Source organism: Juglans regia, chromosome 8 (assembly GCF_001411555.2).
Source record: "Juglans regia cultivar Chandler chromosome 8, Walnut 2.0, whole genome shotgun sequence".
Lineage (NCBI taxonomy): Eukaryota > Viridiplantae > Streptophyta > Magnoliopsida > Fagales > Juglandaceae > Juglans > Juglans regia.
In genome coordinates this window covers 10,768,151-10,793,524 of record NC_049908.1, presented here as the reverse complement: position 1 = coordinate 10,793,524, position 25,374 = coordinate 10,768,151, and the positions used below count along the sequence as shown (strand labels likewise).

Genomic DNA, 25,374 nt, shown 5'->3' with positions numbered 1-25,374 from the left:
CCATTATTAACTTTGGGAGGAATGGATCATTTCTTCTTTCTCGCATTCCCTTTATGCCTCTTTCCCAAAGTTGTCTTAGCCTTTTTGTACTTGTAGGCAGACGTTTTTGTTCCCATGGCTCCCAATAACTCTATTAGGCCTTTTCAAGCAAGCGAACCTTCCACTGAAGCCTTTGGTAGTAGTTCTTTGTGGCTGGAGCTTTTCGAAGGCTGCAGTGGCTTCGCGACCTTTACTCTAGTGGAGTAGGATTTTGTAAGGGATCTTTACGGGGTCCCTAAATCTATGGAGTTGGTGCTACTGCTGCCCGACCCATTTGATCGGATTCTTGACCTTCAAGGGGCCACCAAGCTGGTCAGATTGTACGTCAGTATGTTCTGGCTCCCATTCCATTGACTAGTTTGCGACATCCTGCATTTCTTGAAGGACGGTCTGGCTCAATTTTTGCCCAACGCCTGGAGATTCATGTTGTCTTGCCGCAACATTTGGTGGGGGTCTTAGAAGCCGTGAGGGAATAGGATCCAGATCTTACCCCCTGTGACTTCTTTTAAACCCACGGTATTAGGCGGCACGATGGGAGTCAATGCCGCTTCTGCTAGCGGAAGGGCTTTAGAGTTGCCCAGTTGGAGCCGAGCTTCTGCCATGTTAAGAACTTGGATTTAAAGTTCTTCTTATTCTCTAAAATCAAGTGGGAGTTGCCATTGGAGAGCTTAACGATCGGGAGTTTCTCGTAAGGTCTTCTTGGAGCCATGTTCCCAATGGTCGTGCCTTCACCGTGTCTCCTACCTCAAGGGAGATAAAGTGTGTGGATTTGGTCTGGGCTCATGATAATCAGGTTGTTTTGAGCTCCAAGGTAATCCTTACCAGGGAGAATACTGACTCAAAGGGTTCAACTTCCATTTGGGGCCAAAAAAGGCCTACCCACATCACGTCGAGCACAAAGGGGAAGAGGCCGCTTATGGAGGGTGCCAGTCTCTGAGGCTCCTCCATGATCCAGGGCTGAGCAAGGATTTTTTTGTGACCCTTCCAGCCTTAGGGGGAGCCCCATGCACTCACCGTTTTGCTCTGATCCCCCATACCATATCCATCAATCTGTCTTGCCGTCGCACCCTACGCATCTGGTGGACATTCTAAACCAGATGATGGAGGAGATGGACATGGAACTCAATGCCTTTCTCTTTGGTGATGCCCAAGCATTCGTTCCAGCCTCTCCTAAGGTCTCCTTTGAGAGATTCGAAGCTTCACTCTTTTCATCGTCAACAGGTGAGTCTGAATGTTATGTCTAGGGGGTTGTGGCCAAGGTTGGATTGTCGTCGCCAGTTTGGCGTAGTATCTCAGAGCTTACTGCAAGAGCCCAACTTTTCCTTGCTAGTGAGACTTCATGTGGAGCCACTTACGAGGAATGAGGAAGAGGTTTTTGCTACACCTATGCATGTTGATGTTCCTTCAACAATGATTCATTCTGATAAGGCGCCCTTGTCCCCACCTTTGAGGGCGGATGTTCACCATCTTTGTCCAAGGACGTGCTCCCATCGAGGACTTTCCATGCAAGGGGAAATATCGCGCTCCCCACTTGAAAGCGGTCCCAGTTGTTTACTTGCCACTGGGAGGCGCCACCTAAAAGTACTGCTCATGTTGGCAGAGGTTTGGCATTCTATGCCTTGGTTGTGTCCATCGGGATGTTGGCCTCCCCCTACTCACCTGGGCGTCCCTCTATTGCAGAGGAGGCTACAGAGGCTACTTTTCTAATCCGAGTTCGTTTGCTCCTTCTCCTGTAGGCCCTCCCACTGAGTCACTTGTTCGAGACCTTGAGCACTTTCTTGCTTCAATATGTAATCTCCTTCCTTCCTATGGGGCTCCCTTTCCCTTCATGCTTTTCTTTAACTAGGTGTTTACCATTGCAAGGGCTTTATTCTTGGGTCAGTTGGATTACACACCATCACTCTTCCTTGGAGGAGTAAGCACAATCCTCTCATTTGTTCATGGCGAAGGTTTGTCGGGCCATCTTGGAAGAGAGGAGAAAGTGGGAGGATGCATATTCTCAGCTAAGCTCTCATTGCCAGGCTTAGAAGGCCGATGTTGCTGCCTTGAAGGCGGAGGTTTTCACCCTCCGGCATGACTTAGACGAGGAAAGTCCCTCGCTCAGGGAGGTCCTGGACGAATTGGCTCTATCTTAGCTATGCGATGAAGAAGATATAAATGTTCTCACTCTATCGGAGGAAGAGATCTCTATAGGGAGTGACCGTGCTGACCAACTAGAATGAACTGGAAGGGGTGGGGCAAAGTAGCCTTGAGTATGCGAGAAGGTTTGCAGAGAACGAGTGGTCCAGGCCCACCTCAGAGATACCTCGACGCCACTCGCGAGGAGCAAGCACGGGCGATAGTCGATTACAAGACTATTCAAGATGCCTTGGGCGCGCATGATAGGGAGTTCCTCCAACTCAACCAAGTAGCCGACAGGGTGATGGAAAGGTTGGCCAAGTCCCAGCAGCAGGTTGCCGAACAAGAGTCCAAAGTTAAGTCCTTGTGGGAAGAGATCGTTAGACTTTCTCTTGGACTCTTTCCACTTCCCATTTCGCCCCAATCCTGGTCTTTGCTTTTGGTTTATTTTCTAGATGAAGGACCCATTTTCCTGCTACTTGCTCAAGAAGACGCCCTCAACCGACTTTAGGGGAGCGTTCTCGACTGTTGGCTTGGCTCGGAGGCCAGATTGGGCAAGTGTCTACAACGAGCACTCAACCAGCTTCAGTGGGAGCGTTCTCGACCGCTGGCTTGGCCCAAAGGCTGTATCGGGTTAGTGTTAGTAACGAGCACTCCGCCAACTTCAGCGGGGACATTTTTTATCGTTGGTTTGGCCTAGGTCATATCAAGCGATGGTTAGCAATGAGCAGTCGCCCAACTTCATCAAGAGCATCCTCAACTGTTAACTTGGACCGTAAGTAAAGCTGCATGAAATATAGGGGTGCTACCCTCACCCTTTCACCCCATGGGTGGTGTGCCCTGTCCGCATGCTAGCGGAGAATAAGCCCCCTGGTTCGTCCATCCCTCGCCGTCCACCCTCCACCCATAGCAGAAAACAAACGGGAAAAACTAAAAAATATCCAAAAGAAATCTAAAACAACTGAAAAACAACAACAAATCTATAGATCCGTCCCTAAAAACTGCAAATCTATCATCCAACAAATTACAAAGTACAAATAGTGACACATGGAAAAAAGAATTAAAATCACCACCACGACAAGACCACAGTCTGAGCAAAGGAACTATAGCCACGAATGGTTATGGGTTTGCAAAAAAACTCATGGCCATTATGGTCGTGGTTCCATGGCCACACTTCAAGAACGGTAAAAATAGGGCATGAATCATTGATGTTTTGGGGTGGAGAGGAAAATGAGGAGGAGAGAACGGCGGACTTGCGGAGGGAAAGAAAGAAGATAGGAGAGGAGAGAGAGAGAGAGAGAGAGAGAGAGGAGAAATGGGCTGGGAGCTAGGGTTTTTTTTTATATATACTAATTCTTAAGTATAAAATAATTTCTTTTAGGGATTTGCTTCAAAACAACGTCGTTTTATACAAACAGTATGGGAGAGGATCGGGATCCAATCCTTACAATAGAAATTCTACATAAAAGACTTACACCACACACATTCATCTAATCAATATGTGATTTGTCATTTTACCTTAATACTTAAATATGAGTTAAAATAATAAATCGTATATTAATTAGATATAAGTGTATAGTGTAAGACTTATTTCTAGTATTTCTCATCCTTACAAATACCCCTAAACAATTGCAGTATTGCAATACAATAAAAAATAAAATAAAATAAAATGTAATTAAACGAAGTACGGGCCTCTCTTCCCACGTTGCTGGTAGATGAGTTATGGAGCACCAATAAATACTACAGTAGAAATGCTTTTATTGGATTAGATCTCCAATCAAGACATTTATTGGCCCACCCATCTATGATTGCATATATGGGCTGAAATCAGGGATCGGCAGGCGTTGAAGACATCCATGGAATGTATGTGTGTTTTTGGACGACCGGACGTGGTATATTTTGGAGTGGAACTCCTCACTCTGATGTTGGAGGATTTTTGAAACCGAGTCGGTATATCTCAGTTTTGAAAATTTAAAAATCGATCCATGTCAATTTATCATAAAAATTGAATCTTTCGATTTTTTCAATTTTGATTTGGTCCGATCCGATTTTTTAGTTTACCTATTTATACATGTGATACTATATATATTTAATATTATAATTTTTTAATACTAAACTTAATTGTGAGAATTTAATATTTATTATTAACAATTACTAATTCTTTAATGTTCAATTATAATAGTATAATATAAATAATGTCTAACTTATTAGTAAGATTAATAAACTTGAATAATAAGATTTGAGTTTTATGTTATATAATAATAATATAAAAATTATATATAATATAAAAAAATTAAAAATATATATGTACCAGTCAAGTTTGGTTTAAACTAATTTTTAAAATATGAAAACTGGTACCATACCGATTTTCGTTTTTAAAGCCGTTAAAGAACCAGACTGGTTACAAACTGAATCAAATTCACCGATTCAGTCTAATCCGATTCGATTCAACCGTTTCCAGTTTTTTCTTACGCTCCTAATCAAAATAGACAATGAAATGAAGAATAAAAAGAGAGGAGAGCATCCGCGACTAGATCGATTAGCACAGCGAGCGAGAAGTGAGGCGGCTCCCTCCGATGAGTCTCTGATTCCAAACTAAACTAGTTTTTTACCTCTCAATATGTGCTTCTAGATATGCAATTTTCATTTCGAAGTCATGTTATAGTCACAAAACGATATTACAAAAATAAACATAAAAACTTAGATAACTTTATATGATATGTTATATATATTTTAAAATTAAAGTAATTTTATAATATAACATACTACATGCAGTATATCAAGTCACTTAAGTTTATAAAAAATCATGTTTTAAATTAAACACATTTGTAAAAGACTGTTTTTACAAATTTAACGTCAAAACTAATTATCATTTATTACTTATTATCCAATTATTTCATGTCACATAATGATATGATAAGATGATGATGATTTAGAGGATGCTGAATACAATTTCTCTACAAATGTATAAAATATAAACTATTGCATAAGTGCTTTTGGGTTTAAAAAGCATTTTTTATCCTTTGAATGTGAAAAAATTGTTCGATGTTGAAAAAAAAAAATCTAGTTAGAAATTTTATAAAGAATGTTATATATATTAGGTCTTGATGATTTACAATTTATAAAAATATATTTATTATCATTTTTATTATTATTTTTTTAATATTTTTTAATGTGATATTAAATTATTAATATATAAATAAAATATAATAAATAATTTTTAATTATTTAATATCACGTCACGAAATGAAATAATGATAATAAAAAAGATTATGAATATATTACTCTTTATAAAATAATATTAATTACACAAAAACAGGTACTTTTGGATGTGAAAAGCGCTTTTCAGCCTGATCTCAATTAATACAAAGGAAACATTCGATCGGTTTTAAAAGATTTACATAACATTGTTGTGACCGTAGAGTTTTCTGTACAAACAAAAAGTTATTAACCATTACAGCATGTAACCAAACAGATAGAGAACTCTATCTCTCTGTTCTTCCTCTGCCCATGGCGATCTGAAGAACAGGGGAGATAGAGATTGAAAAAAATAATAATAATAAATATAACTAAAGAAAAATATTTTAATTATAAAGAGATTTCATAAAGTAAATCTATAAATTAATATAATTTGATGTGGTCCATTATACCGTAAAATTACTCTTATTATAAAGTAGATCTAACGTATCATATAAAATTATGTCTGTTTATAGATTTACTTTTATGAAATTTATTTGTGGTTGTAACACTTTTATTCTCCAATGCATGCTCCATCACTTCCTTTACAACCATATGCATTAAAAGATCATTTCCATGGTGCCCTCGTGAGATATTGACAATCTTATTATCCTTACGCTTTAGATTATATTTCTTCCAATTTCTTGACGTTAGTGTTTCCTTCACGTTCTTATTTAAATTTAAATATTAACAAAAAACACATCATCTCATCTCATATAATCATTATAACTTTTCCACATTTTTACAAATAAACAATTCAATTTTTTAAATTTTAAAATAATAATAATATTAAAAAAATAATATTCTAACAATATTTTATTTAACTTTCAACTTTCATCTCAACCTATCTTATATCAACTAACTATCCAAACATCCACTCTGTAAATATTAAATACTTGATAAACAAAAACTCATTGATGTTGAACCTATTACCACATTTAAGGAGCATTGACACCTATATATTTAGTAGGTACTATATCCTTCCCCCGGGCCTCACTTCTGTCCCTCGATCATCTGTGTCTCTCAACACACCCACCATGAATAATCTCAGAAAACGAACTAGATTCTTGGCCACTTTCTTGCCCATTTCAGCCATTGTCTTGGTGTTACTCTCCCAAATAACCCATTTGAAAAAGAGCCCCAAAACCATAGACAATCAACACATACTCATCCACAAACACTTCCAAGTAGCCCACTCAACATGCCAAGGCACACTCTACCCTGACCTCTGCGTCTCAACCCTCTCTTCTTTCCCAGATCTCATCGCCAAAACACCCCGACAGATAATCTCGGCCACCGTAAACTACACCATATCCGAGGTACGAACCTCCTCCTCAAACTGCACCGGCATTCGACAGAAGCTCAAGAATCTCGACCCTCTTGGAAAGAGAGCTCTCGACGATTGCCTTGAGCTCTTTGACGACACCCTTGCCGAGCTTCATGCAACCATCTGCGATCTCTTCCCTAAGAAATCAGCCCCCCAGAATAATTTCCATAACTTGCAAACATTTTTAAGCGCGGCAATGACTAACCAGTACACGTGCCTTGATGGATTTGCTTATAGCAACGGAAGTCATGTGAGAAAAGTGATCAAGAACAGCTTGTATAGTATCTCTCACCATCTAAGTAATGCTCTCGCCATACTCAAGAAAATCCCCAGCGTTAACAAATCCGAGTCCGAGGTATACCCTGAGTATGGAGAAATGAAAGATGGGTTTCCTTCGTGGGTTTCGGGGAAGGGCAGAAAACTGTTACAATCTTCATCAGTGAATGGGACAAAATATGACTTGGTGGTGGCCAAGGATGGAACTGGGAATTTCACCACTATCGGTGAGGCTGTAGCTGCTGCTCCAAACTCCAGCACAACCAGGTTTGTTATACAATACGTTATCTCCTCTTTATATATATATATATATACACACACACACACAGTCTCAGATGCTACTGAATTTGTGCTCTATACGAAAGAACTATGTAAGTAATATATTTTCCTTTCCAATTTAAGGACATAGAGTACAATTATTGTAAGATTAAGGGTTAATTACAAAACTAGTACTTGGCTTATTAAGTTTTTTGTATTTTGTGACCTTAGTTTTTAACTTTTACAAAATTAATACTCCAAACTTTAAGAATTTGTAATTAGGTATCCCGAAAATCTATCGTTAGAAAACTAATGAAGATTGTCACGTAACATTAATATGTCACTTTCAACCTTTAATTAGTTAACGTGGATATTAATGTCACGAGTCAGACAATTAAAGACTGACATGTGATATCCCGTTAACTAATTTTTTATTGGAATACTAGTACTGGAGTTATCTAATTGTTAGTTACTAATTGTATTAATTTTGCAAAATTTGAAAATGAGGTGTCGAACATAAAAATGTCAAAATAATATACTAATTTTGCAATTAGTCCTAAAATAAATAAATAAAAAAAACTTTTCCTTCTTATTCTTAATTTAGAACGTTACAAGTTAACTTTATATTATATTAATTGCCAGTATTATTATTACAAGTAGTACTGATAGAACATTAATTTGTGGCCGTGTAGGTTTGTGATATACATAAAGGCCGGTGCATATTTTGAGAATGTAGAGGTTGAGAGGAACAAGACCAATTTGATGTTCATTGGAGATGGAATTGGAAAGACGATTGTGAAAGCAAGTAGAAATGTGGTGGATGGGTGGACTACATTCCGTTCAGCCACCGTAGGTGAGTGAGTTCCGAAACTTCAAGTACTTTCTCCCTCTTTTCTTTCTGTCATGACATGTTTAGTTTTATTATTGAGCATGCTTGGCTAAGACCATGCCAGACACAGCTAGCATATGAACCTCACTGTCTGTTTTAATGTCGAAGTCTTTAATTAATGTAAGTCAATTCGATTATAACGTGGAATACTCACATTAATCCAGATGATCAGTTAAAAAAATATATCATTAATTTCGAACAACTCCATTGAATGGGTGATTGATTTATATATGGGATTCTACATGACCATATAATTACACGATGAATCTAATTAAACTCCCACAAAAATGTTCTTATAATGTTGATATTTCAAGTGGGCAATAGGGACCTATATATAATAAGAGAAGTGTTACAGACACAAACGAATCTTATAAAAATAAATTTACAAACTGACATGATTAATTCATATGGTATGTTAGATCTATTTTATAATAAAAATAATTTTATAATCTAATGTGACATATTGAATCATATTAATTTATAAATTTAATCTTGTGAAATTTCTTTATAGCTAAATCATTTATCATATATAGTTCTTATATATGTATTTAATTTGACTTGAAGATAACCCGACACTAGATGGGGACCCAACACGTGAAGACTTTTAAGGTCACGTAGAACCACCGCAATATATAAAGCTGCATGCACATGCATGCGCACCCAAAAATAACTTGGTAGGTGGGGATATGGACCATGCAATATTGTGAATTAATCTCCCACACATTGAGTTAACCAGTTTGATACAATCTTTAGTTGGAAACGATTCATACAGACTCTCATATAATTATATTTAAAAAAATTTAAAATTATAATAATATTTTTTATAAAATAATATTTTTTATAAAATAATATTTTTTTATTCTTATTTATCAATAAAACTATATACATAATCCCCTGCTCAAAACTACGAATAAAAGTAAAACCCCTCTTATATTAATGTGCACGGATGTCGGTGGCTTAGGAAGGCTCGCTTCGGATGACTGTGTCCCGCGCGTGCATCCTTTAACAGCGCGAGTTGCTCATGTTGTCGGTAAAGTAGTTGTTCTTTTGTCAGTCAACCATCTACCATGGATTTTGTCAGAGAATAATATCTTTACGTCTCGTTTACGTTTAAAACTTATTTCAATTGTTATAAAAAAAAAACTTATTTCAATTAATCTTAATTAATTTTATCTTATTATTATAATTTTTTAAAATTTTTATACAAAATATAATAAACAATTCAATTTTTTTAAATCTTAAAATAAATTTTTTAAATTTTCACACAAAATATAATAAATAATTCAACTTTTATTCTATTATTTAAAAACTATCTCAACTCATCTCTAAATCTAAACGATTACATTTATAAATGAGTAGTGATATCCCAACAATATATTTTACAATATATTTCATTAAAATAAAAATATTTTTGTAAAATAATGTTAATTTTATAAGATATTTGATAAAAATATCTATTTTTTTAAAATATTGTTGTGTAAAGTATTGTGTATTTGTAAATTATTATTGTTTCCGTAAAATATAAACAAAAATGCTGATCCAATGTTGGGTTCCGATTGGGTCTAACAATTCCGATTAGGTTAGAAAAGTATTTTTTGGTAATGTTATGAATTTTTTTTTTATTTAGTAATTAAGAATATAAAAAAATGAATCAAAAAATAAAATTAAAAATTAAAAAATATTTTTATTCTTATCGTCTCATAATAAATCTTAGGACATTTATTATTGTTTTTGTATGTTTTTAAGAATTTAAATCTGATATTTTTTATAATTTTAAAAAGAAGCATATTAATCTCATTATATTTAAACTTAGAATCTATATATATATATATATATATATTATCTAAAGACAACGTTTAACATATAGTTGGACATTATGAAAATTCTCAAAATTTTCAAAAAATATATTTTCATATTGTAAAATTTGTAAATTGTGTCCACTTCATTAAACAAATATAAAAAAACAACCGAGTCTAAGAAAAGTATAAAGAATATTGGGGGTGGGTACACTCTTGACTCTTTAAAGGCCAATGAATTCGAAGTTCATGCCCAAGTAGGAATTTGTACTTAATTAATTAGTGGCTTGTTTTGTCTGTTATAGGTCCTTATCTTAACCTTCGATTTAAGACTTGAACAGACTTTTGTACTATGTCTATGAGACAAATCTGGTTGGCTGCATCCTTTATATTGGATAAATTTAATACCTCGATGCAATAATCTCTTTGAAATTTGAACAAAAATCTCGTGCTCTCAATTCCTTCACCAATAATTCCAAATCAGTTATTCTAATTATCAAACACGACGTTAAGTGTAACACTTTATATTAAATGATAAATTATGAGAATATATATAGTATGAAATCTTAAATTATTTTAGAATGATAAGTTCATACTCTTTATAAAGATTTTAACGAATTTTAATTGTATCATTAACTAGTCATTTTATAGTACAGATTCACATGTGTCTTAAGTCTCCTTTAGACATTATAAATTGTATCAAAACTTCGGATATAAAAGAAGTGAGACCATTGATAACATGTTTCGAAAGTAAATCAGTTTGTTATGTGTTTTTTTTTTTTTTTTTAATACTTTCTTTTCATTTTTTTTTTTTTTTTTTGGTTTTATGCTTTCTTTTGTCAAAGACATCTGAGTTGTTTTTTTTTTTTTTTCTAAGAAAAGAGATTTAATTATCGGATTAAGTGAATTTTTTGAGGAATAAAAAAAAGGCATGTTTGCAAAGTTTGTTTAGTCTATTTTCTGCAATCAGACGGAAAATAATGTAATCATATTTTGTCACCGTCTAATCCTTGTATCTATTGCTGTGGTTTCTTTCAGCTGTGGTGGGCAACGGATTCATAGCCAAAGGTATCACCTTTGAGAACTCTGCAGGGCCTAGTAAACACCAAGCCGTGGCCTTAAGGAGCGGCGCAGATTTATCTGCCTTCTACAAATGCAGCTTTGTAGCCTACCAAGACACTCTCTATGTCCATTCCCTCAGACAATTCTACCGCGACTGTGACATCTATGGCACAATCGACTTCATCTTCGGAAACGCTGCAGTTGTTCTCCAAAACTGCAACTTGTACGCCCGGAAACCTAATGAAAACCAGAGAAACATTTTCACTGCCCAAGGGAGAGAGGATCCCAACCAAAACACTGGCATCTCAATCTTGAACTGCAAAGTTACTGCTGCTTCTGATTTGATTCCAGTGAAGGCATCCTTTAAAACTTACCTAGGTCGTCCTTGGAAGGAGTATTCTAGAACTGTTTTTCTCACGTCAAGCATTGATGATTTGGTTGACCCAGCTGGGTGGTTGGAATGGAATGGAACGTTTGCATTGAGCACCCTTTATTATGGGGAGTATATGAACAGAGGTCCGGGTTCAAACACAAGTGCAAGAGTCACATGGCCTGGTTACAGGGTCATCAACAGCTCGGCCGAGGCAAGCCAGTTCACAGTAGGGGCATTGATACAAGGAAATGAGTGGCTGAATTCTACTAGTGTTCCTTACTATCTCAATTTGAGTTAAATCCAGAAAATTATAATATAGCCTCCTGATCATTTGCTTTATTTGTAATGTTAAGAAGCTATATGATTGAATTACAACAATCATTTATATGGGTTTGTGTGAAAGTACTGAAACTTCTCTGAGACAGATTCCGATGTTGAGCAGTGATCAAGGAAGGAGTAAAGTTTCGATTATTCAGTAGTTGCAATTTTGAACACTGCATTATGTATGTCTCTATTGTTTACTTTCACTGCAGTTTGTTGATTGAACTGGACCAAGGGGCAGTGGGGCTTGCCAATGCATGATGGCAGAAACTTGTACAAATATTTGGACCATATGAAGCGCTGCATATATAGGAGTGGAAGATGAAACTGGAGGCCATGCTTCTGGGACTTTTTAGCTTTCTACAAATTGTACCAGGCCAACCCAGTATAGTAGTTTATCTGTGCTTGGTTTGGAGGACCATGTTAAAACCTTGAAGAATAGTCAACTGCTTATGTTCGTTTTTGGTGGGTCTTGGATTAACGTGAAATCACCACTTATTCTAAAAGTTTAAATTGATGAAAAAATATAGATTTTATTATTTATTTTATATTTTAACACTCTCACTCACGTGCGGGTCAAACTCTTCCTTAATGGGTGGCCCAACACGTGAAATATTTAATTAAATAGAATAGAATTTAGAGTCAGGATTCAAATTCAGGATCTCTACTCTGATATCATGTGAAATCATCACTTGTTCTAAAAATTTAAGCGATTGGAAAGAGATAAATTTTATTATTTATTTTATATCTTAATAAAGACCGAATTCTCCCCTGCTTTCAAATCCCCACAGGGCCTAGAATTAAAGCAACAAGCTGTGGCCTTAAGGCCTCCATATTTTGCATTCAACCAGTGCAGCTTCGGCCTTGCGAACCCAATAGAACATCTAAAAAATTTAGGCCCCACTAGGTCATCTTTGGACCTCGTTGCTTTCTTGCCCTTTCAGATCGTGCTAAAACAGAATGGCTAGAGATAACACCCAGGCCCTCTCGATCTTACAAAGTGATGAATGTGGAAGCCGAGCTTATAGGGTAGGTAACTCCGGCCGGATCAGGTTGTGATGATTAGATGATTCCCACATACAAAAACTGGAGCTACTTTCAGATCTAAATGGAAAGTCTAGAATCTATACATGAAATATCATTTAATCATAATAACAATAAGAAGCAGAAAATATGTCATGCAACTATAATATCTCATACTGAGTACTCATAATAAGTGGTGTATGATCAGTTCCACATTGATTGGAAAGAAAAGTTCGAGAGTATCGGTAATGTGCCATAAGCCAATGCAGGGAGTTTCCTTTGCCCGAATGAGGGGTCGCCTATTTTGGTACCTGAGGCGATTTCGTGCTTACCTAAGAAGACCAGAATGGGTCTTTTACGCATTAGTGTATTCTTTCTTCGATAACTTTCTGGTTAATATATGCCTAGCTTTTTAGCAAGTTTTACTCTTTATAATGGTTATAATGAAATTTTAATTGAATCATTGATTAGTTCTTTTAGAATATAGCTTAGATGTGCCTAGAGACATCCGTGCATATTTGATGCCGGATAGGATAGAGATTAATTTTGACGGTTAGTTCCAACAGATAATCAACACAAAGAAGAAAAGAGATTCGTCGAAAAAACAGAGAAAACAATTCTGAATAATATTGATTAATAGTAAAATTCAAAACTATTTTAGGAAGCTCACAAGCCAGACTTAAATAGCTGCAAAATTCGAAATTATGATATTTTTTCCAAAAATAGAAAAATCTAAATTATTGTATAAGAAATAAACGCAGAAATAAACTAGAATCCTACCAAAGATTTAGCCAAAATAGAAATCAGAATCACTTCCAAAACTTGAAACCAAATATTTATTACTAAGACAAAAATGAGCATAAAAATATGATTTGATGGAAAATAACTAATATTGCCATTAGTCTAAGGAATATATTAACTTTTTCCTTCCATATTTATACAGATTCATATTCTTAAGGATGGTACTTCAATGCAATCAATGTAGAATCTAGATCTAGATAGCCCATATCAATTTGGGTATGCATTAGGGGTGTAACCGGTCCGGTCTGGTCCAGTTTTAGACAAAATCTAAGACCGAACCGGTATGTACCGGTTTTGTATTTTCCAAAACCGATTACGCACCGGTTACCTTCCTAAACCGGTACTTCCGGTTTTACTGATTTTCGGTCCGATCCGGTCCAGTTTTCCGATTTTTTTAAGACTATTGGTATAGTTATAAGTTATATATTAGTATTAGTTATAAATTATATATTTAATATTAGTATTAGTTATAAACTTTTAGTATTAATTATAAGTATAACTATAGTCTAGTCTATATTAGACTATTAGTATTATTTATAAACTTATATATTGTATTAACATTTAATGTAATAATTTATAAATTATAATATGAAACTATTTCATATATGAATATATATATATATATATGAAATTATAAATTAACATTTAATGTATAAATTTATAATTATACATTATATATAAAACTTATATATATTAATATTTAATATATATATATATAATATTTTGTATAAAACTTATATATAAAAATATTTTTTTTATCAACCGGTCCGGTCCAAAAAATCTCAAAACGGGAACCAGACCAGAATTGGCCGGTTTTCACATTCTAAGAACCGGTCCCGGACCGGACCGGTTCAAAACCTGTAAAACCGGTCTGAACCGTTTTACCGGTTTGAATTTACACCCTTAGTATGCATCAATATCCCAACTAAAATTGTATTGAAGCAAAATTATTATCTAGGCTAAGATGGCGATGCATTTTTTATAAAGAGGTGGAAACTGATGGCATTTCATAATTGGAAATGAAGAAAGAGGTCAAATTCTAGCAAAAGTTTGCTCAAACATGTTAGTCCAAAACCCAACAATATGCAGAGGAATTCATGGGCCGGGGATGCTCCCAGTGATGAAAAGTACAACCAGAAAACATCACGAAATAGAAACTCTACAATAGAGACATATATGATCTCCTCTGCCCATAATTAACACCTTGGCGCAGTAAAAATGTGTGCACGTTCCGACAGAGAAGAGAAGAGAGATGAAGAGAAGAGAACATAGAACTTGGCGTTCCATGTGTTATAAAATAAAAACGATAATAAAGTAAAGGCAAACACAATAAAATAAGCAATCACACACGTCATAGTATTTACGTGATTCAGCAAATTGCCAACGTCCATGGGAGCTGTAGAGGATTTTTCTTTCTTGAGGAATCACACTACAATGTATTGGGGCGGCTACTGTTCACTCCGATACATCACAAGTAAAAAACAAAATCAACTTAAATACTTCATGTGGCGGAAGCCTTAAAAATTCAAAAATAGTCAAGTTCGCTCGAGCGGCATGTCGAGTCTGCATTGAACCTGTTTCCCGCAATCGCTCGAGCCAAGTGTCGAGCTGCTCTTCAAGCGAACTCTCTGACTTGCATTTGCTCGAGCGGTCTGTCAAGCTGTCTTGAGAGAACTCTCTGATTTGTCTTCGCTCGAGCGGTGTGGACCAGACTCCACAATACTCAACAATTCTCCCACTTGGAGACTGGTACACCCACAGTATCGCCCTCTATTTCAAACATGATCTCCTCCACCTCTGCAACTCACTGCCCTTGTCTTCATGTTAGAAGACCAACTAAAGTTGCGCACAACTTCAATTTCTCAAGTGTAACACCATTTGTCAACATATCAGCAGGGTTCTTACTTCCACAAATTTTCTCAAGCAACAATTGTCCATCATCTAACAATGATTGTATAAAGTGATACCTGATCTGAATGTGTTTAGTCCTGGAATGAAATGCTGGGTTCTTGGCAAGGAATATAGCACTCTGACTATCACTATAGAGAGTGCCCTTCTAATTCTTTTTACCCAATTCCTCCAAGAAGCCCTGTATCCAAACCATCTCATTTGCAGCTTCTGAAACTGCAATATACTTAGCTTCTATAGTAGACAAAGAAATTCTCTTCTGTAGATTGGAAACCCATGAAATTGCAGTACCACCCAGAGTGTAAACAAACCCTGTAGTACTCTTTCTGCTATCAGTATCTCTAGTTAAATCAGCATCAACATAACCTTGCACCTCTAAACCTTCTCCTGAGAAACACAAGCACATTTCTGAGGAGCCTTTTAGGTACCTCAAAATCCACTTCACTGCTTCCCAATGTTATTTTCCAGGATTATTCATGTAACTACTCATAACTCACACTGCATGGGTAATATCTGGTCTAGTGCAGACCATAGCATACATAAGTGAACCAATAGCTGAGGCATAAGGAACCATACTCATGTAGTCTTGTTCCTCTTCTGACTTTGGTATCTGATCCTTGTTGAGTCTGAAGTGATTACCCAAGGGTGTGCCAACTGACTTGGCCTTGTCCATATTGAACCTGTTGAGTACCTTTTTCACATATTCGGCCTGTGAGAGTCTCAACGTGCCTCTAACTCTGTCTCTGACAATTCTCATGCCAAGGATTTGCTTTGCAGTTCCCAAATCCTTCATTACAAAATGCTCTGACATCTGCTTCTTTAGATTATTGATCTCATCAATACTAGCCCCTGCAATAAGCATGTCATCCACATATAGCAACAGAATGATGTAAGAATTGTCAAACTGCCTGATATAGCAACAATGATCTACCTGACATCTGACGTACCCTGCACTGCACATGAAGCTGTACCACTGTCTATGAGCTTGTTTCAGGCCATACAAGCTCTTCTTCAGTTTGCAAACTGAACCTTATTTTCCTTGTACCACAAACCTCTCAGGTTTGTGCATGTAGATGTCTTCTTCAAGATCTCCATGAAGAAAAGCTGTCTCCACATCTAACTACTCAAGAAATAGATCTTCAGTAGCAACCATAGCCAAAACTAACCTGATGGTTGTGATCTTTACCACAGGCGAAAAGATCTCAGAGTAGTCAATACTCTGTTTCTGCTGAAAGCCTTTTACAATAAGTCTAACCTTGTATCTCTTAATGCCATCATGCTCAGCTTTCACTCGGTACACCCACTTGTTGTGTAATGCCTTCTTCCATGATGGAAGTTTTGTCAACTCTTATGTCTGATTCCCTAGCAAGGAATCCATCTCATCTTTCATGGCCAGCTCCCACTTACTAGAATTTTCATCTTACAATGTTTCTTGGTAACTTTGCAGTTCTTCACCATCTGTCAACATAATGAAATTCAAAGTAGGTGAGAAACGTTGTGGAGGGCGAATAGTCCTAACTGACCTGCGAACTGCAACTGTAGGAGTGGACGACTCTGGATCTGACTGCGGAATAATAGGAATGGGTGTACTGGACCCACTCTCCCCGTCACTCATTTCATTACATTGCATTGTGACCTCTGATAAGTCATCCAAACTCACAAAGTCAGACTCCTGAGGAGCTGCTTAAGCAATTGTACTAGACTTGTCCTTGTACACAATCTTCTCATTGAATATCACATTCCTGCTTCTTATAATCTTCCGACCCTGATCATCCCAGAAACGATAGCCAAATGCCTCGTCTCCATAGCCAATGAAATAACATTTCCTTAACTTAGCTTCAAGTTTACTACGAGCATCTGAATCAATAAGAACATAAGTAAGACGGCCAAAGATTTTAAGATGAGAAAATTTGACTTATTTCCCGCTCCAAACCTCTTCAGGCAATCCACAATCCATTAGAACTGATGGCCCTCTATTTATCAAGTATACTGTAGTGCTAACTACATCTGCCCAGAAAGTAGGCAGTATCCCAGTGTGCAGTCTCATGCTTCTAGCACGCTCATTTATGATTCTGTTCATGCGTTCAACAAGTCCATTTTGTTGTGGTGTCCCAGGAATGGTCTTCTCCATTCTGATACCCTGAGTTGCACAATACTCCTTGAACCCACAATCAATATACCTACCACCATTGTCAGACCTCAAGCATTTCAGCTTCAAGTTTGTCTCTGTCTCAACTATGGCCTTCCAGATTTTGAACACATTAAATACATCATATTTGTGCTTCAAAAAATAGACTCATACATTCCTGCTGTAGTCATCAATGAATGTGACATAGTAACGAGAACCTCCAAGAGATGCAACTGGGGAAGGTCCAATGTGCACAAGATCCAGTCTCCTTGACTTCAGTGTTCTACCACTATTCAAGAAACTGACCTTCTTCTGTTTTCCGTAATGCAACTCTCACACATAGTGAGATCAGCTAACTTTAGTTCTGGTAGCTTGCCTCTAGACAGAAGTTCTTTCATGCCCTTCTGACTCATATGGCCAAGCCTACAATGCCATAAATTATCTGTTGTGCTCTTTGCAATGGTAGTAGCAATAGTGTTATTCAAACCAGTAGTCATATAAAGTATACAAGTTTTCTTACCCCGAGATAGTACCAATGCCCATTTGGTGATCTTCTAGGTATTATCTGAAAACACAACTGAATGGCCACAATCATCTAGTTGCCCAACAAAAATGAAATTCTTCTTTAACTCAGGAATGTTTCTAACTTTCTGCAATGTCCATTTGTTCTTCTTAGGGAGTGCAATGTCAATGTCTCTCATCCCTATTACATTCAAAGCCTCTCCATCAGCTAAATACATCTTCCCAAAATCACCTGCAGCGTAGTTCTACATTATCTCCCGATGGGAAGATGTGTGGAAGGAAGCCCCTGAATCAAGTATCCAGTCATCAACTAGACTATGAACTACAAGCAATAGTGCATCATGTACTTCTTCAGTTACCACATTAGCATTATCATTCTCGGTCTTCTTGGGATTTCTACAATTCTTCTTTATGTGGCCAGTTTTGCCACAATTCCAGCAAGTTGCCTTTTTCCCCCAGAGTCAACATTCAGTGCCGAACTCGAACATGAGGTTTCACCTGAATCTTTCATGTGCACCTCCTCAACCAAAATCAAATCACGGTTATCATCATATTTCAACTTTGACTTACCGGCAGAATTACTAACAGCCATTCTCATGGCTTCCCAACAATTTGGCAGTGATGCCAATAGTATCAATGCACGTATCTCATCATCAAGTTCAATTTCAACAGAAGACAATTGATTTGTGATAGTATTAAAATTATTCAGATGTTGTGCAACAGACGTACCATCTACCATCTTTAAGTTAAATAACTTTTCATCAAATGTACCTTGTTATTTGCTTACGGCTTTTCATACATACCTGACAAAGCCGTTATGAGATCCGCAGTCTTCTCCTTGATGACATTGTGTGCAACGGATCTCGACAGGGTTAATCGAATAACCCCTAGGACCTGTCAGTCCAATAGGGTCCAATCAGCAATTGACATGCTGTCCGGTTAAATCCCCAACAATGGAAGATGAAGTCTCTTCCCATAGAAATAATCATCAATCTGCATCCTCCAGTATCCATAATCCGTGCCATCAAACTTCTCGATTCCCGATACCTTCACTTCCTCTCCAGCCATCATTTTTTCTCAGAACCGAACCTTGGCTCTTGATACCAATTGTTGTAAAATAAAAATGATAATAAAGAAAATGCAAACACAAGAAAACAAGCAATCACACACCACAGTATTTACGTGGTTCGGCAAATTGCCTACGTCCACGAAAGCTGCATAGGATTTTTATTTCTTGAGGATTCACACTACAATGTATTGGGTGGCTACTGTTCACTTAAATACATCACAAGTCAAAAACAAAATCATCTTAAATACTTCATGCGGCGGAAGCCCTAAAACTTCATAAATAGTCAAGTTCACTCGAGCAGTGTGTCGAGCCCGCATCGAGCGAACCTGTTTCCCGCAATCGCTCAAGCCAAGTGTCGAGCGGCTCTTCAAGCGAACTCTCTAACTTCCCTCAGCTCGAGCGGTGTGTCGACTAGTGTCGAGTGAACTCTCTAACTTGCATTTGCTCGAGCAGTCTGTCAAGCTATCTTGAGCGAACTCCCTGACTTGTTTTCGCTCGAGCGGCTATATTTTTCGCTCGAGCGGTGTGGACCAGACTCCACAATACTCAACACCATGCAACATGCCAATCTCTACATATATCTGATCATTTGAAATCAAGTACTCCAGCACATAATCATCAATCAACCCCTATAACTATCCAAAGTTCTTAAACCAAAAACAGCAAAATAATACCAAATATATAAGATTAAACTCACAGTACTATGAGTAATTCTACATACAACCGTGAAGTGCGTAACCGCCGCGTAATCGCTTTGAAAAAGAGTGGGATCCACTATTAAAAAATTAATTTTTTTCATGTGGGTCCCATATTTTATTTATTTTTTTCAAAGCGATTACGCGGCGATTACGCAATTCACGGTTGTAAGTATATTTTCTCCAGTAGTATATATGCAGCTGTTAAAGTAGCTCCAAATAATATATATAGGTTCAGTCCACTGTCTTGACTTGATCAAGAAAGCCTTTTGATAGTATTTTTTGTGAGAAACTTTCGGGGTAGACTTCTGGTTCTCAATTTGGTGGCTAAAATGACGTACGTTTGCATATTAATTAGGTCGTGGAAGGTTCTTTAATTTCGGTTAAAGATCAGAATTAAATACTAATAATGGGAAAGCTACGCACTGTCATGCATGCATTAAGAAACAAATATTTCTTGTGAAGGATATCCACATTCAGATTTCTGTTTGGAAACTGCTAAAGATAGCTGAGGAGTAACGGACAGATAGTCATTAATACTAAAACAAGGCATATATTTGTTTAAATTAAAAAGCCGTAAGCCTGGAGCTTTTGCAATTAAACGTATTGATCAAACCGAGTACGTAAGACCAGCCCTTAAGGCTACCATGGCCATTGCAGAAAGATTTGAAGCAAAAATAGCCATTGTTGTCCTAGGGACGGCCTTAGCACTGCTCTCTTGCGTGGCCGCCGAATCTACGGATCACCGTCGTGGCCTTAGTGGCGCTGGTTCCAACGTTTTCGATGTTACTTCTTATGGTGCTAAGGCAGATGGCCATAAAGATAATGTACAGGTGAGTTCCAAAGACGATAACATTTATTTTCCTTCGCATTCGAACGACAGTACTACTCCTTCCTGATATGATATAAAAATCTCACGGCCTAGCTAGCCCATATATATATATATATATACACACACATTAATCTCCACCTCCTTTGTCTTTCCAACCACACTTGAATTAATTCAAATATATTGAAAGTTGCAGTACTCAATCTTAGAAAACTCTTATTTTGTTTTTTTAACGTTATTAGTGTCTATTGCATTAACTAACTAACCAATATTTACGGCCAGTGGCCATGACTTTTTTTATTTAAGAAATATCTACGAAGTGATCATCTTGAATGTTGAGAGGACAAAAATCCCCAAAGTGTGAAAAATATTTGAATTTCATAACCCTATAAGGAACATGAAAAACAACCCAAAAATGTGCTTGTGTATGGAAATGTGGTCAATATGATCTCACGTTTCTTGGGAGAGAGAAGTTAGCCCTTTTTTAAAGGGCACAATTATATATAATCTTGCATGGATTAGCCTTTTTGGATTATAAATCCATAAGTGATTTAGACCTTTCTAGCATTGTTACAAATAAGTAGTACTAACTGTGTGATTGTGTATGTGGGAAGATGGTGATCATTGGAATCTCACGGCACAAATAATTAGAATACCCCAATAATTAAAATAACCCCAAATTGTGTTAAGTGAGTGGGAAGGTGGTGAATAAGATTCCATATTTTTTGCAAGGAAGAAGCTCAAATCCTTTATCATGACAGCTCCAAAAGGGTTACATTAGAACATTGACTAGTCCTTTAATTGAAGTGTAGCTCTAGACATATATAGTTTGGACTTTCCTTGGATTATCATAAATGGTATTAGAACCAATTACAATCACAAATGTATCATTTGAGTTTTCATTGGGTCGTTACAATGGTATTAGAGTCAATTCTAACTAGAAATGTACGATTTGAGCCAATATAATCTTATATTGGTTTGCGCCTTCTTTGGGTCGTCACAAACGGTATTAGAGTCTATTCAAATAAAATAAAAAAAAAATGTATAATTTGAGTTACGTCATCTACACATCTACGATGGATTTGATCTGGTGAGGACTTTGGAATTTAAGATCAAGTTGATTGTAATCTGAAGCTTTCTTAGGACGTTACATAAGAACTCGCTAAAAGCTATATATATATAGGACCTTGGCCTTGAAAGTAACATCAGTACTTTCAATTGAAGATTTATGTTATTCCATTACGATCCATAAATTAAGAGACATACTTAAAAGGTACAATATATTAAAGGATTTAGCGTAATTATCCTTTAAAAAAAAACCATGCATATATCTAATTAAACAAGTAACCTATATTATAATGTTGAATATTTCATTCAGGCATTCATGAAGGCATGGGTTGCAGCTTGTAAATCTGGTGGTCCTGCTAAGCTTCTTATTCCCAAAGGAACATTTGTGACAGGGCCAGTCGTGTTTGCAGGGCCATGCAAGGGCTCTATGACTGTTGAAGTTCAAGGAACTATTCAAGCAACCTCAGATGTTTCTGAATATAGTTCTCCCGAATGGTTTTCCTTCGAAAACCTCAATGGTTTGCTGCTTAATGGCGGAGGAACTTTCGATGGCCAAGGTGCCACTGTCTGGAAGTACAATGACTGCAAACAAAACTCCAACTGCCAAATTCTCCCCGCTGTAAGCCCTTGCAGTACACTTTATACTTAAACAAATTATCCGCTCACGAATATATATATATATATGATTGCAGTAGTACTGGAATGATGTGGCATATGTTTTATGCAGTCAATCAAATTCTACATTGTGAACAACGCCGAGATTCGTGGCATCACTTCCCTCAATAGCAAAGCGTTCCACACGCACGTCGTTAACTGCCAAAACTTCACCGCCCATGACCTCAATATAATTGCTCCATTTAATAGCCCCAATACCGACGGTATGCATATCAGCAGGTCTAGTCTTGTCACTGTATCCAACACCAAAATTGGAACAGGTGATGATTGCATTTCCATTGGACAAGGGGCAACCCATGTCACCATCTCTAATGTCACTTGTGGCCCCGGACATGGCATAAGGTAATTTATTTAGAAGGAATAATATTGCTAAACGCATGTCCAAAGCGTGTAAACCGATGTGATTTAATGTGGTACTGCATCATATTATAGAAGTACTCTTTGTTATAACGAATATTTAACATATCATGTCTAATCTAGCTAGCCATATCAATTTGTGAACATTACTTTTGTTGGGATCTCCCGTGAACCTAACACTACTCATACCATCCACACATAAATTTAAATGCCAATTCCCTATAGATATTCAGGCTGGTGTTGACATTGCAACTTTGGGTTCTACGTATAATCTTGCAGTGTTGGCAGCCTTGGCAAGTACAATAACGAGAAGGATGTGAGCGGGATTCGTGTGACTCATTGCACATTAAAAAGCACAACGAACGGTGTTAGGATCAAAACCTGGCCTGGCTCACCTCCAAGCCAAGCTTCCGACATCTCTTTCGAAGATATAACTATGGATTCAGTTAAAAATCCTATTGTTATAGATCAGAAATATGGTTCGCATACGAGTGCGGTAATACATCTTAGTTTCTATCTCTACAGCTATGATCTCCATCGATTGATCCCTTACCATAATATATAGAAATATTATTCTTTATACTGATCAATTATGTCCCCCTCAGGCATACTTGTTATCAGACATGTTTTAAATGGCTATCATTTAATTGGTTGACATCGTGTGAAGCCACTGAAAACGCACTATAATCAAGGGTGGTTGAGAATAACAAGATTTACGATGAAGAGTAGCATTAATCTGATTATATATATACTCGCTTAAAAACAACATTAATTTCTTTGAATCTGTTTCATGATCATGATGTTGCAGCCATCCAAAGTAAAGATTAGCAACGTTCGTTTCAAGAACATCAGGGGCACCTCAACTTCACCTGTCGCAGTGTCTTTAGGCTGCAGCTCACTGGTGCCTTGCACGGGTGTTCAGTTGACAGACATCGATTTGCAATACAAGGACATTGATGGGAAAGGCAAATCCATTTCATCCTCATGCTTGAACGCAAAGATTACTTGTGGGGGCAAACAGAATCCAGCAGCTTGTGATACTAATTAGGTTCGTCAACATCTCTAGCACCATGCATATATTTTTCCCCTTAATTCTCTTCATATTTTTTTTTTTCCCTTTCTTTCTTTCTTTCGTTGTTTTTCTAAATGTTGTAGCTTACTGAATGTGTTGTACAAGTGCCTTTCATGTCAACGCAGGGGCACTCCGATCCGGGAGACACATTCCTTCCAAGTTCCTTCAAAGTGCATGCATTAATGATCGATTAAGTTTCTCGAAGGAAAAATATTCTATGTAACTGCGGTAACATACCCTGACACATTATACAATAAATTATAGAACCTTTAACAGATCAGTCGATACTAGTATTTTGGTCGAGCAACTTGATCATCTTCTATCGCTTGCTTTTCTTTGTTTCCATGTTGGTGATGATCATGATGAGTCTTGAGGAATAATCATACATTGTGTGTACAAGGTCTTGAGCATGTTTATAAGGAATAAACAATCCTCTCTTGTAGAACTGGTTTTAATGAGATGAGTTAGATCTATGAATTTCTCATGGTATCAGAGTCTGCCATAGGACGAATGTAGGCTCACACTACTTATCTCATAACAAGGACTAGAAAAAAATCATACATTGTGTGTACAAGGTCTTGAGCATGTTTATAAAGAATAAACAATCATCTCTTGTAGAACTGGTTTTAATAAGATGAGTTAGGTCTATGAATTTCTCATGGTATCAGAGTCTGTCATAGGACGAATGTAGGCTCACACTACTTATCTCATAACAAGGACTAAAAAAAAAAATATTAGCCTACATATGAGGGAGGGTGTTGAGGAATAATCATACATTATCTATGGACAAAGTCTTGAGCATGTTTATAAGGAATGAGCAATCATCTCTTATAAAAGTGGTTTTAATGAGATGAGTTAAGCTCTTAAATTTATTCAATGAGAAAATTCTCTAACTTCAATTCAAATCTTGTTCAGGGCTGTTTATATTTACTTTCCAATTTATTTTTCTTCTCAAAATATCAAATATTATTACCACTTTGTCCCTTAATTTCTTCCCCCTCCTATGCAAGATAGTACGCTATTTTCTTTATTTTTAATCCTCTTTTATTTTATTTTCAATTTATTTCCTTTTTAAAATTAATTATATAGTGAAACGATTGAATTCCAACCAAGTAATGTTATATATATTCGTGGAGTACGCAAACGTCGTGCAATCACTTTAAAAAAATATAAAGTCTACTATTAAATTTTTTTTTTTTTATGTGGATCATGTATTTATTTACTTTTTTCTAAATTATTGCGAGACATTTGTACACTCACAACTATAACTATCATTTCTCATTCCTTCCATCGTAAGGGTTACTATTTTGTCAATCTCTCTATTGTTATTTAGGAGTTTGCTTAATGTATATCCCACTTTACAAAAATTCACCATGGTTAATCTGCATTTTCAGATAAACTTAATAATAGACGTAATATAATGAACATTAATACAAAAATATTTTTGTCACAATTTGTTTTTTAAAGATATTATTAGTTACAGAAAGTGTTTCAAATTTTCTTAAGTTTTAAGTAATCCATTAATTATTAA

At 36.5% G+C, this 25,374-nt stretch overlaps 2 protein-coding genes across 2 annotated transcripts; both read left to right on the top strand.

Annotated features, from left to right (window-relative positions):
* The first annotated feature begins 6,386 nt into the window (after positions 1 to 6,386).
* On the top strand, positions 6,387 to 12,124 carry LOC108989002 (pectinesterase-like). Its single transcript, XM_018962444.2, has 3 exons — positions 6,387 to 7,264; positions 7,948 to 8,108; positions 10,979 to 12,124. The coding sequence occupies exons 1-3, from the start codon at positions 6,432 to 6,434 to the stop codon at positions 11,671 to 11,673; spliced, it is 1,689 nt and encodes a 562-aa protein (XP_018817989.1). The 5' UTR covers positions 6,387 to 6,431; the 3' UTR covers positions 11,674 to 12,124.
* An 8,120-nt stretch (positions 12,125 to 20,244) lies between these two features.
* Positions 20,245 to 24,748, top strand: LOC108989004 (exopolygalacturonase-like). Its single transcript, XM_018962447.2, has 6 exons — positions 20,245 to 20,675; positions 22,050 to 22,358; positions 22,467 to 22,756; positions 23,051 to 23,267; positions 23,580 to 23,819; positions 23,969 to 24,748. The coding sequence occupies exons 1-5, from the start codon at positions 20,490 to 20,492 to the stop codon at positions 23,817 to 23,819; spliced, it is 1,242 nt and encodes a 413-aa protein (XP_018817992.1). The 5' UTR covers positions 20,245 to 20,489; the 3' UTR covers positions 23,969 to 24,748.
* The last annotated feature ends 626 nt before the right edge of the window (positions 24,749 to 25,374 follow it).